General features: G+C 32.5%; 1 protein-coding gene across 1 annotated transcript in view; it reads left to right on the top strand.

Moving 5' to 3' along the window:
• Positions 1-20,275, top strand: part of LOC126829506 (uncharacterized) — a 104,818-nt gene that overhangs the window by 40,288 nt on the left and 44,255 nt on the right. The window contains exon 3 of the mRNA XM_056103089.1: positions 14,159-14,275. Within this exon, the coding sequence (XP_055959064.1) occupies positions 14,159-14,275 (117 nt within the window). The remainder of the gene's footprint in view (positions 1-14,158; positions 14,276-20,275) is intronic.

Below are 20,275 nucleotides of genomic sequence, written 5' to 3'. Positions count from 1 at the left end.
TGTTTATTCTACGGACCCGAAATATTTTAAAAAATCAATTTTTAAATAAATTTTTATTTTTCAATTTATAATCAATTTATAATCAATATCTGTACTCGTCAAATTTAGACAATATTTTACTGAATTATTGTCGCAATAGAAATCTGTTAAACTCAATACAGATGAGAAATCTGTATGAAAGCCTCAGATAATGTAGATTCTGGGGATCTGATGTATAGTGCCTATTAATGTAGATTTTTATCAGACAGTGTAGGATAACTGCCCAACAGTACAGAACTACCCATAAATATAACACAAACAAGCCAAAACAATGTAAGAAACAAAGCTCTTCAAAATAATAAATTCACAAGAAACCGGAATAAAACAAATGTCAGCTACTTAAATACATGTATCTATCCCACAAGAGTATCTGCTGTTCAAGAAAGTGTAAACATACTCTGCCTCATGCACAACACCCATCACAAATTCTACCTATGAGACTCAATTCTATCAACACTTAAACAAAACAAATGCATCGGAACTCAAATGTATAAAATAGTAAAGTATCAGTATACAGAGAAAACACAAGGTCAGAGCTAGAATATTGTTTTTCAAAACTACACGAAATTTTGCATTCTTAATATTAGTTGTATCTCTTTGAGTTAATAACAGATATTTCAATGTGTCATTTATAACCTTTAAGTATTTGACTTATGATTAAAATAATAATAATATTGATGATATTGATAAAATTTTTGACATGATGATAAATATGTTTGGGACAGGCAAACATTAAAACTAAACAAATATATCACTCATGGATACTGATTCCAGAAAAATGTCACAATGATAAATGTAAACAATTTTATATTTTGACGCCTGTAAAAATAATATTGATATATCCATTAATTAATGACCTCATGAACAGGCTGTTCACTAAATGTCAATAATCAATGTTCCCATTATTTCAGCTATTTTACAGACACTATCGACACAGATGATATCATTGATAGTCTGTTGCATATTACCAGCAGAAAATAAAACTTTAATTACGTATTGGTACAATCTGCTGTGTAAATGATGTCTGGTCTTGTATCAGTGTGATGTTGGAACAGGCCTGTTGGAAGGAAATTCATATTAGAAAGACTGTCAACATAGTGAGCCAAAATGGGGTTCTGGGAAATTTTTCAAACTAAGGAAGACATAGTTGCAAATTTAAGGTGGGGTGGGGGCAAACGAAAGTTATGCTGGCATATCTTTAGTATTTTTTTCCCGTAAGAAGTGTACTGCCACTCTCATTCTCTGATACTTGCATTTTATATAAATTTAGTTCCACAGACAATCACATGTTTGAACAATTCAATTTTTAATTTGTGAAAGTTTTTTGGAGAACTAGTTTAGTTTGTTGTATATTCAGATTGTACAAGTTCCCACTGATGTTAGACACAGAGTTAGCGGAGTTATTCCCCTTATTAATCCTCATTTGTATGTGACAGTTCTATCTCCGTACGAACTCGAGTAGTTAGTTAATAGGACACATTATTGGGATCTGAGGAAAACTGGTATACAGATAGTGCTATGCTATGCCAATGCCGTTATCCCACCTCCACCCATCCCTCCCATATTTCCCAAAAATGTAAAACATATAGATCATTATAATAACTCAAGATGGAATTAGAAAATGTACAAAATGTTGTTCCATTATTGACTATCTAAAATATTGATACTTTGTTTTCTTTTGATTTCTTACATCAAATATCTGGATTCACAAAAAGAAGGTAACCATAGACACAAAATTATGTAGTATGTATCATTTGTAGCTACCGGTAGATCCTAAATTATGTAGTATGTATCATTTGTAGCTACCGGTAGATCCTAAATTTCCTCACCTTTTCAGTTAAGCAGGAACTCTTATTTTTGAACATGATCCAGGATAATACATATTCTATGTCAACGGAAAAGGTCGCGTGTACGATCCCTGCATTAGCCGAGAAAGTTCATAAGGATTTTCCGACGTGGTTTCCCTTGATCAGTGGTGCAGGATAGAGGGTCTGACATGGACAGCTGTCTAGTCATTCAGATGGGATGAAAACTGAGGTCCTGTGTATACATTGACGTGCACGTAAAAGATCCCTTGGCAATTGAAATTCGATATAAGAGCAGGCCATAGTGCCGCTGCCTAGACCAAATGCCCCTCATAGTACACTGTATGGCATATGCTCATCTTCATTAGCCCAGTATGGGAGCAGAGCAGTAGGACGTTAAACCCCATTTCATTTCATTTCATGTCAACGCTAGCAAGTCTAATGTACTATATGTACCCGTTGTTATAACTTTCATATAAATTTTGAAATTTGAGAAAAAAATATCAAATATTTTTACTTCAGTGTTTACAATGTCATTTTTTTTATCAGTAAATCGTTAGTGTTTTGGGTTGCTTGAGTTGTTGACTTAAATGGATAATCTAAATACTGAAATTCTACTCATCGACTTCGACCAACTCCTGCCCAGGTCAAATTGGGAAATTGAATATGTCTTACTTATCAAACAATTTGATAAAAGTTGAAAGTTTGAACACAGCATATGGTCAAACATTGTTCACAGAATATGTGGTGATAATATTGAAGTGTTATATTAAGAATAAAATGAACTAGAAGTCATTGAGTTCCTGTGTAATCAACTGTGCCACTGAAGTCATGGGCATTTCATCAGTATTACGGTTAGCATTATCATTCCTAGATCACACTGAGATCAATAATCTGAAGACTAATGGGAGATAACTCCTCTCAGACCAAAGGGGTTTCACCACTGTAAATTAATGTTATTTCTTGGCCTATAACACCATAGATTATAATTTTTCACCCACAAAGAACAGCATATTTCATAATAACCTGATTGAAATCTTAGATGGGTTGACAATCAACATTTGTATCCGCCCACATTTAATGTTAACATATATTATCTTTACCTCTTAGTGCGGGAGCCCAGGGGGGCAACCTAGCTGAAAAGTGTACCAATTTTCTCCTATATGGTATCAATGCATGCATATCTGGTATCATCAGAATGTAAGTCTGCCAGATATCTGATGGTTGGTGTGATATTCCACGCCCAAAATGCCATACCCCTCAACTAGGCTAGATTAGCTCAAAAGTGTACCACATGAAAATCGTACAGCAATGTACCGTACATCTTCAGGTATTACAAAAACATGACAGACATTTCGAGTGGTGGGTTACCCCTGAAAGAGGTATGTAATTATCAGACATTTGTAGTGGTGGAGTATCCCTGACAAGAGTTATCTAATTTCCAGACCACAGTTAGGCTAGATTAGCTGAAATCTGTATAAGGACTAAATTATTCTATTCATATTTAGATATATAAAGCTTGTGAATGTGGTACAGGACCAAATTTTTTATGGAATTTTTTGAAACTGATGTTTTTGTAGAATTATCCCTATTTTGATGTTCATATTTATGCAGAATTATTTGACCTGATTTAGTTGAGATTTATCCCTATGTTTATTTTCTTATGGATTCCGACCACCATTAAGTTTCACCATCTTGGAACCTAATTTGTGTAGTTTGTCTGGATTGCTCTCTCTCTCTCTCTCTCTCTCTCTCTCTCTTCCTTTCTCCTGCTTTTCATTGTCATTACTGTCGATGTTTTGGCCTAGAATTGAAGATGAGGGGTTCAATTAACATTTTGTCCAGGTTTTGGTTAATATTCATGATTTAGAGGCAGAAAGTTGATTGCAAAGATGAATTGTTCAAAATTTCATTCAAACTACTTGATTCTGAACAAAATTATGACTGTTTGAAGATTGTTTGTTATTGTAGCAATGGTCCTTGACTATCAAGGCTACCTCTTGAATATCCATTTTAACGTTCCATTTTTAAATCTCTCAGTTTTAATCAATTTAAATTTCATCTATCCAATGGCCTAGCTAGTTGATTATAGACTTGTCATGTGAATAGAGGTCTACGTAATAGTTTAAAACATTTGATGCCAAAAGAAAGACCTGCAAAAGGCATATTTAGCTCTTACATAATGCATCTTTAATTTTATGTATCTCGAAATTTCAGTGGTCAATTTCATACAAACTTTGGAGCAAAGACATAAAATAAAATGTGGTTTTAACATCCCTCTTTGTTGTACAAACCAGGCTAATGAAAATAGACATGTAGTTTGCTATGAGGGATGATTTGCCGCCCAGACTACTCTCATTTCAATTCCAATTGTAAACGTTTCTTTTATATTATTATTATTACAGCATATTTATAGTCCACCCTTTCATATAACATGTTCAGGGGAACTTTACAAAGTGACAATGTAATCATAAATAAACAACAAGATTATGGACATGTTAACGATTGTATACTGTCAGTTAAAAGCCTAATTAAATAAATGTGTTTTTTAAAAGAATATAGAGATACACAACAGCATGTACATGTGACTTTGTTTTTTCTGTGGACTGTACATAAGGTTTATGCAGATTTATTGTCCTTATCTCCTTATTGCAAGAACTTTAAACGCTCTTAAAAAGATCAGAGTTTTTTAAGATTTATTTTCAAAATTGCTGGAATTATTCAAATAGTTCGAAAAAGGAACCCCATTAAATTTACATGCAGACTTGTCCATCAATCTATGTGTAGTTAGTGACACTGATATCAAAACCTTGAATGCTCTCTTTGAGTCAAAAGTTTTTTGAAATATGTTTTTCAATTTATAGGCAAGACTCACGCTCTTGGTTGCCAAAATCACATTTCGCGGTTTAAAATAAATTAAATAAGGCGATCAAAATTTGATTTTTACTGTAATTATGTCTATCACATTTTGGGGTTTTAGCGATTATTTTTTTTAGAAGGGATCATTTGTCTGGTCAAAAAGAGGAATAGTACTGAAATTCAGAGTTACCCAGTCAATTGTAAGCATAAGGAAAGAAAGAAGAAGAATAGAATTAATTTGAGGAAAATAGATATTCTTATCAACGATAGTAATGTGTATTGCCGACCTTTACTTCATAAAACTTTAAAACAAATTGTCGTCGCCCCTATTCGTCCCTGGTCTTTCGTTCATCCCTTTACAGGTCACAATTGGTATCCGATTTTGACGAAACTTGAAATATAGGTTTATCTCCAAAATATCTCGGTTCTTTGGTATGTATTGGACCATGACTTCCTGGATTATGGTCCCTGATTGTACAAAAAATCATATTTTTAGCTTTGGACACTTTAGAGGTCACAATTTTTATCCATTTTTGATGAAACTTGAAATGTATGTTTATAACCCAAAGATCTCAGTTCCTGTCGATATTCATTCATATTGGATCATAACTTCCTGGATTATAGCCCTTGATTGTACGAAAAATCACATTATTTTTTAGCTCGTTTTCTGTCCATCTCTTGCAAAATGTGGGCGTATCTTGCATATGGCAACCGCTTGTTGAAAGTTACACACAGGGTTTATTTACAAACCGATTTTGATAAAATTTTCAGAATAAGCACCAAATGACTTAATTAATTGTTTAACAATAGCGTCAACATTTTAACTGATTTCAAATTTGTACAGTTTTTAAAAAAATTCAATTTTATGACATCACTTAAAATTTTTAAAAAATCTAGGTCAAATGTCAAAATTCTAATTTTGCTGATCGATTGGTAATGATAAATGGTTTCCAAAACTATGAAGATATTGAAAATTGGATAAAAATTGTAGGACAACATTGATCTTAAAGATTGACTTACGTTTTCAAAATGGTGGCACTTCAGATGAATTTTAACTTGATGAGATGACTCTTGAAAAGTCAATATTTTTAATTTAGGAAAAATTAAAGAAGTTGAAAATCTGACTTCGTTTTCAAAGGGGAGATAATGGACAATTTTTGGCTTAAAGGGCGAATGGCTCTAACATTTTGAACATTAAAATAGATGAAAAAGGGTCTAAAAGCACATCTTTATGTAATATGAATGTGTGATTTATATTCAATTTTTAAAATAGATCTTGTAATTTCTAATCAATTATGTTCGGTGAAATACGGGAACAGTCCAAATTAACGGCCGCGTTTTATGTCTACTAAGTCCATTCTACACATTCTTATTATTTTGTCGGTTGTGAATCAGCCATTACTAATTACTTCCACATTGTCTTGTAGGATATGTTTGTCTTTGTTCATTAAAAATGGCGCCCGAAACCATAGAGTACACGACTCGTGTGCTGATTTTAAAATATTCATTGTGTCTTAAATATTGGATATTAGGATCCCATATTTTCAAGGCAAGATAACAGCATCAATATTGATTGAAATGGACCAATATTGAATTCCTTTTCGTGTTTTTAATTTCGAATATTATGGACAATATCAAGTTAGAGATTTAGCTCCTTTAATCCACCCATTTGGAACAGATTCGGAAAGTTTCGAGTTGAAATCTTCTAAATAAAAAAAAGTATACTCAGAATTTTCACTTTTTTCAATTTTTAAACTTAAAACTAGGTCATGTGCATACGTGGTAGAGACCACATTCTATTGAACAAAATTGGTAGATTACGAACACCTACCAGTTGGTGAAAATGGCATTAAAATTAATTGAAAAATAAAAAAGTTTCCTTGGTCTATTTTTGTCAATGACCTCACTTCCTGATAATATTTTTAAAGTTTTAGTTATTCATTAGGCTTTTGAACTAAATATCTTTTAGACAGTTTTGAGTTCAATTCTGTAGAATATGTACTTTTTCCTAAAAATATTTTAAAAAAAATAATTGACTAAGACACTTAAACATACATTATGCAAGAGCAAAATCTGCTTATTACAAGTCTTTGTTTGGGCCTGAAATGTTATGTAAATTATCAATTAGACATTAATTAACTTATCCAGACCATAATAAACTCTCGATGTCAAGGCTAGCCTTCGATGTTGGCTGGATTAGATTCCTATATGCCGCTAACGGCTATTGATAATTAAATCAGAAAAAGTGGATAATCGAGACTATGCTGTTTATATTAATGATTTTAGTAATGATGAACGAGACTATGCAAAAATTTCACCCGCTTCTTTCTCGGCTCATAGTGGATCAATTTGACTGAAATTTCCAGCAAATTACCTTTACACTATCTAGTTTTTAACTATTATAGCGAGAACTGCCATCTCTTTATCTTATCTCCCATAATGTATCTTTAACAAGGATAATTTGAAAATCACCATTCAAAATGATGCTGGTGAACACATATTCATTGTCTGGCAATCCAATTGTTTTTCAGATATGTCTTCATGTACTTTTACTACTTTTTATCAAAATAGCCAAGTTAAATAGAATTATTTTTTTTCCTGACAGATGGCTTAGGAAAAGTTATTAAAGAGTGTTCTTGAAGACATAATATATTATCCGACCTGATCTTTTAATGGTTTGTAGAAAATTACTCCCATAAGAACTCCATTCGCCTCGTTAGGAGAATGTCGGATAATACATTTTTTTGTTATTCTCTATCTAAGTTGTAATAAACTTGCTATTATGCAGCCCATGAATAACAAGTTTTATCAATCAATTAATAGAATTTAAAGCAACCAATCAGATGAACGCACATACTTCTGGCATCCTTCTCATCCATTATTAGACATGATAGCTGACTATGACCATTTGATGTTGAGAATCTGTGGTTTCTAATTGATGATGCGATTTTCTGGAATTAAATTGCTCATTCTGTTCTGTAGCTCTGATTGTTGAGAAAGTGAGCTGTAGGTTTCCTTAGTTCAATTTGTGATGTCAATATAGGATTATATCGTAGACTTGTTTAAATGGAATAATGCGATAGTTGACGAACTTCAATTGAAACTTTATTAGTATGAATTCATTTGTATGTTTGTGAGGATATCAGATTTTATTTATTCTTTTTAAAATTTTGATATATAACAATCACATCAAAAAACAATCTCAATGAAGCTTTGATGGGTTTTTAATTTATGAAAACTGGAATATTGTGCTGTGAATTTGCTAATTGCAAGAAACTGTACTATCTGTATGTAGGCAATCTGTGTTTGTTTATATAATGACAGCACATTTAAAAAAACAAAAAACAAATGATTTGGCTTTGGGCATTTAAAATGGTGTTGAACTTTACTTACAAAGATGAGTGGTGTACCAAATATGATTGTTTTCAAAGTATTAAAAATGTGAAAGTACAGATAATATGATATCGTATTATAATATATTTTGGGTCGATCTATAAGAGAAGAAAAGAGGGTAATCGTATGATAGAAGTAAAATTTGTAGCCGTGTTTCATATTAGGTTCAGACGTTCGAAGCACTTTACTTCAATCAATACTCGGCAAGACTTGATAACCACTGTGAATATTGTGCTTCTAGTGATAGCCCGTCATATTTCATCGGACAATTAAAATCATCATGTAGCTAAAACATGGGAAATCAAAATAGCCAAATTAATTGTTTAAAGTGTAACTGTGTTTTGTGTCGAAGACATAGTCTTGTTGGATCTCATCCAGAATTGAATCAATTAGAAAGGTAGGATTACATTTCAACTGGAAAATTTTCAATATAATTTTTTCATTCAAAATCAATTACTTTTCATCAAACAAGATTTATTTTTATCGATCACTTTGATAGTCAAATGATATATTGTTTATAAAAAAAAAGGTGTTTGGAGATTGTGTAGCTGTAAAAATGAAGAATGTTTAATGGAACAATGAAAACACAAGAACTGCTATAAATAGACTCATTGTTTTATTGTCTGCAATGGAAGGATTTTGGATTAAAAAGAAGATTGTTTGAATTAAAATGGAGATTGGGATATGATAGTCCAGTGTGGTTGTGAATATGCTTATGAATGAAGGGAATTAAATGGGGAGGGAAAAGTATGCATAAATTGAAGAATGGTAACAGTTTTATATAAAGGAAGATTATCATGTTTGTAAGGCTGGTTGGAAACATTAAAATAATACTAAATACAGCTTTATGGAAGAGCAGCATTTTAGTTCAAAAATAGATAATAAAAAATTAAGAAATTGAAAATTTCAGTCAAATTCCTTTATTCAGAGTAAAGTTATAGCTGTTTGAAGTTTTAGCTGTATAGTCTTGATTGTCAAGTACCATTGCTATATATGGTAATAAAAAAAGCCTTGTTTATCCATTAAAATCAAGGCCATCCAATGATGGTCCAGAGAGTTGATTATGGGATTGTCATTTGAATAAATGTCTAATGAATAATTTATATAATATTTGAAGCCAAAGGAAAGACCTGCACATTTAGTTCTTACGTAATACATCCCTAAAATATCTAAATTGTAGATGATAGGGATTTGAATGACAAAGGTAGGGATTGCATGGAAGAATAGGAATTTGAAATTTATTAGGTAGGGATTGAATGAAAGGATACGGGAATGAATTAGGTAGGGATTGAATGGAAAGATAGGGATTTGAATTACATAGGGATTACATGGAAGGATAGGAATTTGAATTTTATTAGCTAGAGATTGAATGGGATGTTATGGATTTAACTTTTATCAAGTAGAAATTGAATGTAAGGTTAAGGAATTGAATTCGATAAGGTTAAAAATTTTATATTTATTAGTTAAGAATTTAATAGGAGCTTAGGGTTTTGGATAACGTAAGGATTTTATCAGTAAGGATTGAATAGATTGTAAGGTCTGAATGAAAGGTGTGATTGTAACTGAGGGGTTAAGGAAAGATGGTGATTTGACAAGAAGAAGTAGGCTTTGGGTGGAAATTTTAAGGATTGAAATGTGAGGAAGATAAGCAAGTCCTCCTCTGTTTTGGTTTATATGCATTAGCTGACTGTGATATGTAAGTTTTAAATAGTTTAAGATTACCTGAACAAATGGGAAAACATCAAAGACTATACTGGTTCCATCAGCTAATGTAAGCCAGTTTACATCTTTGCATATTATCAGAGAAAAATGGGACAAACCATTAGACCAATTGAAGATATTAATAACCTATATTAACGACGGATCTGAAATGGGTGAAACTTGTTGAATAAAACCAGTTATATATTGGTTATTAGAAGACAGTTTCTTGTCTAGTTAAGTTTTGATACGACAACATTGAAATGTGGTTCTATATTGTCATCGCCCCGGTCCGTCTGTCCACAACTAAAAATCTTGTGGACACTCTAGATGGTCAAGTTAATATTCGATTGACTTTAAAGGCAAAGAAGCCTATTGATTTTCAACGATTTCCGATAATTACTGCCAGAGTTATAGCCCTTGGTTACGTTGAAAAATATTGTGGTCGCTTTAGAGGCTAAAGTTAATATTGATTGACTCTATAGACAGTGTTTAAGGTCATGAGACAAACAATTGAAACAAATTGTGATGTTTTCTGATAATTATTTAAAGATACATTATGGGAGATTCGATAACGAGTTGGCAGTTCTCACTATAATAATTAAAAACTAGATAACGTAAAGGCAATTTGCTGAAAATTTCATTCAAATTGATCCACTATGAACCGAGAACTAAGCGAATAAAATTTCTGCCTAGCCTCGGTCATCATTATTAAAGTCAGTACGTTAAACAGCATAGTCTCGATTATCCATTTAATCGTTTAATTGAGAAGGAAAGTTATGCAGTAAATCGGATCACAATCCACTTAAGATCGCAGGCTAGCGATGCCATCTAGAGTTGATTATGGTCTGGATAAGTTAATTAATGTCTAATTAATAATTTAGATAACATGTCAGACCTAAAGAAAGACCTGAAATAGGCAGATTTAGGTCTTGCATAATGTATGTTTAATGGGTTCTTACTCATAATCAGATTTTCATGTGTTGTAAATGTTTTCATTACTGACAAAAGAAAAAATATGTGACCACCTGGATGACTTAGCTGCTATGGGCGTATATTTTGTTGCCTGGCAATGTATCTTTAACACTCCTGAAGGTGATAGAAAACCTTGGATTATATGTTATTATTATAAATTCTTCAGCATTCTTTTTTCTCATCTTCCAAAATTATTGGTAATCTGTACTTGGTTATAACAACATCTTTTTGTATTTTCAACAAGCTTTAAAGGGTTATAAAGGCAAGAACAAAAATAAACCTAATCAATTACTCCATCTTAAAGCCTGTCTGGACAAACAATTGCTGTAACAATGGTATTGCCTTCCTTAGGGAAACATCTTTCCTGTACATCCTATTACTGGAACAAACTTTGAGTTCATTATTACTAGTATAGGTCAAGCAAATTGTATTATTCCACTTGAGTAGTTAGTATGTAGTTAACTAAAAATACCACTGGTTCTGATTAAAATCTTCACATATCACCATACCGTCTTTACATAGAGACCATTAGAGAGGAAATAAGTACTGGTACTTGTGTTAATATAGATTGTCTCCAATATGATGCCCACAAACTAACAAATGATCATACCAATATTGGTAGCCTTCTCAAGGTGAAACTTAAATTGAATAAAACCAGTAAAAGACAATTTCTTGTCTAATTGTGTTTTTAACACTCGTTAAGGCGGTAGAAAACCTTGGATTATATGATTATATGTTATTCTATATGTTTTCTCATCCGCCAAAATGTTTGGTGCCGTAATCTGTACATGCTTATCACAACATATTTTTAAACAGGCTCCGATTGAACAGCAAAGACAATGTAAATGTAAAAGTTGATTAACTTTATAGCAAAGTCCTTCACAATGATGTCAAAATGAAAACTGGTCAGAATCACAGAATTGGTATTATAATACCGTAGGTTCAGTGAATATAGCTTGTCGATGTGTGTTCTCTAAGTATCAGAAATGAATACAGATTCCCGAAATGGATCTTCAACACTTTATTTCAGGAGCAAATAATTAACAGCAACCATAAACAACTTATTATTTCCTAGAATTCGGACCCCAACTAGTATATAGGTTCCCTAGGCTGGTCTCTCCAACTAATATGATTCATCTTACATACATAATACATTTGTCTATTTATATAAATTAATTACTATAAAAGTATTGACATAAACATATAATTATTGAAGGATTAAGTCTTAAGGCGTTTAAAACAATAATTAAAGAAACTCAACAGATCAACTACTTTAGTTGCCAGCCTGTCATAATTTAAATTGACTGACCGATTAATTACTGTCTGTCTGTAATGACTAAACAAGCATTAATGAATATTGAAATATAGATTTTAAATTTAAAAAAGAATCAGAAAATAATAAAATGATATATGACCTAGACATTGATCATATTAGGTCTTCTGAAGAGGGTGTGCCACATTTTCCAATTGCACTATGAGGGCAGAGTTTATTAAGGCAACAATACCCCAGCTCAATTTAGAATGCATGGTAACATATTAGTGTAGTTTTATAAGGATAGTAAAATCAAAGAGAAATATAAACAATTACACTGACAATCTGTTATTAATTATACCACTATTACTTATGATATATAGAATGCTGCCCTGGATCTTGTGGATTTCTGTATCTACCTCCTATATAAGCTTTGTCTGGGAACAATATAATGAAATAAGGGCATACCATGTAAAACTTGTAACCAATAATAGGATTACAAGGATTCCATGAAAGATATGTTAAAGATACATTATGGGAGATAACATAAAGAGCTGGCAGTTCTCACTATAATAGTTAAAAACTAGATACGGTAAAGAGAATTTGCTGAAAATTTCAGTCAAATTGATCCACTCTGAACCGAGATTTTAGCGATTGAATTTTCGGCCTATAGCCTTTATCATCATTACTAAAGTCGGTACGATAAAATCATAGTCTTAATTATCCCTTTCATGATTAAATCACCATATGTTTGGCGCAATATAGCCCGGTTGGAGCTGACGTGCCATAAAACCATATTTCATTCATTCATTCATGATTAAATCATGAATGAAAGTTGAGCAGTAAATATCACAGGCTAGCGTTGACGTCGAGATTTGCTTATAATGGTCTGGATGAGTTAATTAATGTCTAATTAATAATTTAGATAAGATTTCAGGCCTAAAGAAAGACCTGCAATAGACAGATTTAGCTCTTGCATAATGTATGTTTAACTATTTATGACTAATCAAAAAATCCTGACAAATTTGAAAAATAAATCTAAAAAACTCTCGACTTTATCTGTGATTACCAGAAGCTTGAGGTAATAATAACCATGTGGGCATATATAATATGTCAATATTTGTGAATAGTTTTAGTGAAGAGTAAGCCCTAGAACACAGGAATCGTTGGTTTCAACAATATTTTATTTGAATATGACATGATTATATATGTACGCAATAATATAATGGAATTGAGAACAAGCAGAAGCTAATATAAATTCATGTATAGTACATGTTTAGATATCCAAGTCAGTGTACAAAAGTAGAATGTTAAAAACCCCATTTTATTTTAAGAAACCCTCACCTTTTTCCCCAAGGTAAAGTTAAATTATGAACTACATGTGCTCGACGCACGAGGTAAAATGTCAAAGATTTAGATGGCATGAAGAGCAACTATAAATATATGTGTCCATCCTTAGAAATATATATTTTAATACAGTTTCACTCACTCAATCAGGTCCGACCAAATAATGTTGAAATAAGTAAGGAAATGAAAGACCATGTGCCCTTGATCTCCTTCTGTATAAAGAGAATTTATAAATACATTTATCTACCTTGATGTGAGGTCCTTGGAAATTTAATGGAATACTTAATCCATCATGTGTCAAGTTGACAAAAAGTCATGAAATATGTATTAGAATTATTGTTTCACCAGTAGATTACATTTTATTGATTTACCATTCACAGATTATAATGAAATAACTTTATAATCTTTATTTAATGATAACAATTGTTATCAAATTAGTCTTTGTCTCAAAGGTATAATCCTTTTGTCTTAATTGACTTTTGACTTATTTTCTGATTTCCTATTGTATTATATAATGTTGTCTAGTAATTTGATTAATATGGTGTAAAGACAGGATTATAGATGGTTTGGTCAGATATTTACAAAGTTTCTCCAGTGATACATGTCAATGAAATCCTTCTGTTTATTTTGTTGGAATTCTATATGTAGTTTGTGAGGTTTTCCAGGATGTATATATATGAGGAGATATTTTTCGAAGAGTATGTTGATAGTATTCATGTAGTTCTAATAGAAATTAAATTAATTTCAAAATTATCTTCATAATTAACACTACTATATCTTTTTTTTCCAGTCACAAAACACAGTCAACATCATGGATACCTCCAAAAGAAAACTGGGATCCAAGCACTGGCTTACCATATGGGTGGGAAACTGGTGTGGATAAAAATGACAAGCCCTATTTTATCAAGTAAGTATACACTTGTTCTACTGTTTTTATTATTTATTAATGATTCAAATAGAAAATATAATTGTGAAATCATTTTGGAGTATGTCAATATATACTTTAAGCTATCTAATATCAATATGTTATGGTTTGTTGTAGTTCCTTTAGAAACTGTCTCTGATCGGACGATGTCCACTGACAGTTCCTATTGCTTTCTATATAGCTGCAATATGAAAATACAGTAAAATATCGCTCTTCGCCACCTCTGTTCTCTGGCTATTTTGGAAGCCTTACCTTCTATTTTTCACCGTAAATGTTTATTGGTCATATCTGACATAAATTTGTAATAATTCAACACTATGTTCAAGTAGAATTTAGCGATTAAATAAACATGCGGTCTGCGCATGTTCGATTCTCGTAATGGCTGGTCAGTTCAAACGTATTTTGTGTATGTTTTTAATTGCAAAATTCTGCTTGCAAATAGTGTTGAATTATTATAAATGTGTATCAGATGTGGCAAGAAATGATTCCTTTGGCAAACAAAGAAGAATCAGGGTGAAAAATAGTCGATAAGGATTCAAAAGTAGCCTTAGACAAGAGGTGGGGATGAGCAGTATTTTCATATTGAATCTATATAGAAAGCGATAGGAACTGTCAGCGCTGACATCGTCCGATCACAGACAGTTCCTAAAGGAACTAGGTTTGTGGCTCCTTTTCTGAAGAATAATAGAAAAGCTGAATGTTCTGTCCAGATCATGGGTTCCATTCGGCCGTATATGCCGGTCGGGACTGAGGGCTTTGGAAAATGACCGAAAAATAGCATATTTTGTGCTAAATCATAAAATCCCCAGATATGACAAAACTCTTTGTGTGTTGTGATGTAAACTGTCGGGTATTATAAAGTTAACAGTGTTCAATAGTCCACGAATGGAAACCACTGCCAATTAATTATCCTTGTGTATATTGCTCTAATCACAATCAACGGAAGATCAACATCAAACAGATTAAAAGCTTAACATTCAATCAATTTAATTAGCCATGTTTTGTTTTATAATTAGTACCATGTGATCATTCTTAAAACCGAGTCTTAAAACCACTGCAAACTTTCATCACTGGTTAAAAATATTCTGTTCTTGTAAAGTGTAGAAAGGGATGAAGTACGTATTGTTTAATGGTCGAGAGCGGGACATTAAGTAATATATTGCAACAACATGAGGGCCGTGAGGGCCGAATGTTTTTACAATATATTACGCAATGTCTTAAGCTCGAGACCATTAAACAACTTAAAATACAGACACTTGCACATGCTTTGCAATGAAATACGTCACTCGAGTTCAATATTTTACCAAGTTACGCTTGGCACATTGCCCGTACGATTATTTGAAATAATGGTACCCCAACATCAAAGGATTACGTCACATCTGTATTATAAATGTAAATAATGCATGGGTATCGTACTCAATTGAAGAGATGTTTGTGCTTACTTGAATTTCAAGTAAAAATTAGTCAGTAAAATGGAGCTCTGCAATGTGAGGGTTTTATTCAGTTATGGACGTCGAGTGGATGTTAAACCCCATTTCTCTCTCTCTCTCTCCATCGCAAGTATAAAAAATCGAAACAAAATATAGATCTGTATTTTAATCAGATTGGTCGATTACAGAAACAATTGCTTTCTAAAAAAAAATCTATTTAGTATTAAGATATTTGTGATCTTTGTGCAGTTATAATGAAAAACATGTGAATTGTTCATTTGGTAAAATAAGGTACTCTACACATGATTCTCCAGACTCGACAAAATTATTCTCTACCACAAACGGTATTTAAAGAGCAAAGGTATTCAGTTTTAAATTAATTTGACACTTTCAAATAACAAGTGTTATTTTTTAGTCATTTGCGATTGGTTCTCGTAGAATTAATGAACAAATAATTGGTGAGGGAGATAGATTATGTCTACAGAATCAGTTTCCCTTTTATTGTTTTCTATTTCAAGAAAAAAGGTCTTTTATCATTTGGAATTTTACTGGATATATTCTTTGATGACAAGATGATTAACAAATTGTTGTAAATCCATAAATATTATAGCTAACTCTTATTATAAGCAAAATTATGTATTCTGTTTCTAGTATTTTTATACGCCCACATTTTCATGTGGACATATTATGCCGTCGCCCCTGTCCGTCCGTCCGTCCAACAATTGTTTGTGGACTCTCTACAGGTCACAATTCTTATCCGATTTTGACGAAACTTGAAATATTGGTTTATCCCCAAAAGATCTCGGCTGCTTTCGATATTGGCATGTATCGGATCGAAACTTCATGGATTATGGCCCCTGATTGTACGAAAAATCACGTTTTTAGCTTGTGGACCCTATAGAGGTCACAATTTTTATCCGATTTAAAAAAACGTATTATTATATCACCGTTACACCCTAAGGAAGATTGAGTTCGAATTTCGTGGAAAGCGGCCCAAAATTGACAGCAAAATGGCCGCCATTCGTTCTCAAATAGCGTAAAAATATGGTATATCAAGGTTGTGGAACCTATAGAGGTCACAATTTTTATCCGATTTTGTTGAAAATTGAAATGTAAGTTTATAACACAAAGATCTCGGTTCCTTTTGATATTCGCGCATATCGGACTGTAACTTCCTGAATTATGGCCCCTGATTGTACGAAAAATCACGTTTTTAGCTTGTGGACCCTATAGAGGTCATAATTTTTATCCAATTTAAAAAAACGTATTATTATATCACCGTTACACCCTAAGGACGGCTGAGTTCGAATTTCGTGAAAATCGGCCCAAAATTGACAGACAAAATGGCCGCCGTTCGTTCTCAAATAGCGTAAAAATATGGTATATCAAGGTTGTGGACCCTATAGAGGTCACAATTTTTATCTGATTTTTTTGAAACTTGAAATGTAAATTTATAACCCAAAGATCTCGGTTCCTTTCGATCTTCGCGCATATCGGACCGTAACTTCCTGAATTATGGCCCCTGATTGTACGAAAAATCGCATTTTTAGCTTGTGGACCCTATAGAGGTCATAATTTTTATCCGATTTAAAAAAACGTATTATTATATCACCGTTACACCCTAAGGAAGGTTGAGTTCGAATTTCGTGAAAATCGGCCCAAAATGGCCGCCGTTCGTTCTCAAATAGCGTAAAAATATGGTATATCAAGGTTGTGGACCCTATAGAGGTCACAATTTTTATCCGATTTTTTGGAAACTTGAAATGTAAGTTTATAACCCAAAGATCTCAGTTCCTTTCGATATTTGCGCATATCGGACCGTAACTTCCTGAATTATGGCCCCTGATTGTACGGAAAATCGCATTTTTAGCTTGTGGACCCTATAGAGGTCATAATTTTTATCCGATTTAAAAAATCGTTTTATTATATCACCGTTACACCCTAAGGACGGCTGAGTTCGAATTTCGTGAAATTCAGCACAAAACTGACAGACAAAATGGCCGGCCTTCGTTCTCAAATAGCGTAAAAAAATATGGTATATCAAGGTTGTGGACCCAATAGAGGTCACAATTTTAATCTGATTTTGTTGAAACTTGAAATGTAAGTTTATAACCTAAAGATCTCGGTTCCTTTCGATATTTGCGCATATCGGACCGTAACTTTCTAATTTATGGCCCCTGATTGTACGAAAAATCGTGTTTTTAGCTTGTGGACCCAAAAGAGTCATAATTTTTATCTGATTTAAAAAAAAACGTATTATTACATCACCGTTACACCCTAAGGACGACTGAGTTCGAATTTCGTGAAAATCGGCCCAAAATTGTCAGACAAAATGGCCGCCGTTCGTTCTCAAATAGCGTAAGAATATGGTATATCAAGGTTGTGGACCCTATAAAGGTCACAATTTTTATCCGATTTTGGTGAAACTTGAAATGTAAGTTTATAACACAAAGATCTCAGTTCCTTTCGATATTTGTGCATATCGAATTGTAATTTCCTGAATTATGGCCCTTGATTGTAGGAAAAATCACTTTCTTGTTAGCTTGTTCTCTATCCATCTCTCGAAAATGTGGGCTATCCTGCCTGGCAGCCGCTGGTTTTAATTTTAGATATAATCATTGACATTAGTTCATAGATTTAAGATATAATAGCATAATATCACTGCAAAACATATTTTGAAATTAATGAAGGTATAAATGTTTATAAGCACATGTTAATATATGGCATTATATGCTGTCTGTTTATCTATTTCAAGTAAGCTCGACTTTAATAAATCGTTGACTTGAAGTTAATTAATCTCACTCCTAGACCAAGTATTCATATAAATATAAGATTTACAACATCATGTTTTATTCATAGTCTAACACTGGAAGGTACATGTATATACAGAACCACAAACAGGATTTATATATTATATACAGGGTTTGCGGCATGGGCACTGGTATCTCAACTAGAATAGTAAAGGTCCGAATCAAGCTAGATTCTCAGTTGTTTGGGGTAGCGCCTGTTGTATTGGCAAATAAAGTCTTGGGATGGGATAGACAAACTGAGGTGCACACATGTACACTTTACTGTACACATAAAGGAACCCTTGACTCTTAGAAATTGGAGCCAAATTTTCCTCCCTTTCATTGCAAATGTGACCATAGCCAATAAAACAACAATGTATATATTAGTTTCGATGTGACCATAGCAAATAAACAACAATGTGTATTAGTCTCAATGTAACCATAGCAAATAAACAACAATGTGTATTAGTCTCAATGTTACCATAGCAAATAAACAACAACGTATATTAGTCTCAATATGACCATAGCAAATAAAACAACAATGTATATATTAATTAGTCTCGATGTGACCATAGCACATAAAACAACAACTTATATTAGTCTCGATGTGACCATAGCAAATAAACAACAATGTATATTAGTTAGTCTCATTGTGACCATAGCAAATAAACAACAATGTATATGTGACCGGTGACAGCTAAATGAGTCACTTGGGGTAAAAAATAATATTTAAGTTATGCATATATTCAGAAAGTGTATGTTATAAGCTTTTCAATGAAATATAAAATGTAAAAATTGGATGAAAACTAAAAAAGTTATGCACAAACAAAGTTGAAATAAAGTTTTGTTTTTAGCATTGATTTTAATGATACTACTTACAAAACACCAAATTTATACACTAAATTAATTAAATATTTAAATTTGTCTGGATTACTCCAATAATAGACAAGTTAAAGCATCGGATTTCGCAAAAAACAAAAAACAAAATTTAAAGTTAAGCTTGAGTAGCTATATTACATCGTAGCGTTAAATGAGCATGTCCGACTTCCGATTCATTTGGCTGTCACCAGTCACATATATTATAGTCTCGATGTGACCATAGCAAATAAAACAATAATGTATATTAGTCTCAGTATGACTGAAGTTTTGTGTTGATGAGACATTCAACTCCATTCCTTTTAGGGTCATTCCATGTCAAGTAGGGCAGGGGTGGGAAATTGACCCCCTACAAAAAAATCTGGAAAAAATATATGTTATTGTACATGTAAAAACTAGAAATCGTGCAAAATTATTTGTGGTCTATAGCTTGAAAATTGACTGAGATACGGGCATTTGAGTTTCCCGAGTTACCGATAAGTTTTCGAAACAGAATATGTATCAATATTTTACTTGAGTTTCAGATAACTTTCTAGTGTAGATATACAGATCAAATTTAGTAGTCGTAAAGAACTTTTTGTAACTGTATATTTTCTGGATTTTGTAGTCTTGCAGGAGCTACAAAGTAATAGATATACATCAGAATTTTGGCGTATACAATTATCGCCAGTAGCACTACATACCAAACATATGAAAACTTATCAGTCTTCACTAGGTTCCCAGAAAATTGGCCTCAAATATGATTTCAGACACAAATTTTCGAAAATTGCTTCATATTTTCGAGCCGTAAGAACCCAGTAGATGAGCACCTAAAATCTGAAACTTGGTGTAATTATAGTTTGTACTAATGTCTCCAACATATGTTAAAACCATTAGGTGAATCGTAT

The sequence above is a fragment of the Patella vulgata genome, chromosome 8 (genome assembly GCF_932274485.2).
Source record: "Patella vulgata chromosome 8, xgPatVulg1.2, whole genome shotgun sequence".
NCBI lineage: Eukaryota > Metazoa > Mollusca > Gastropoda > Patellidae > Patella > Patella vulgata.
Note: the sequence above shows the minus strand (reverse complement) of the source record. Positions and strands in the feature narration are given on the sequence as shown.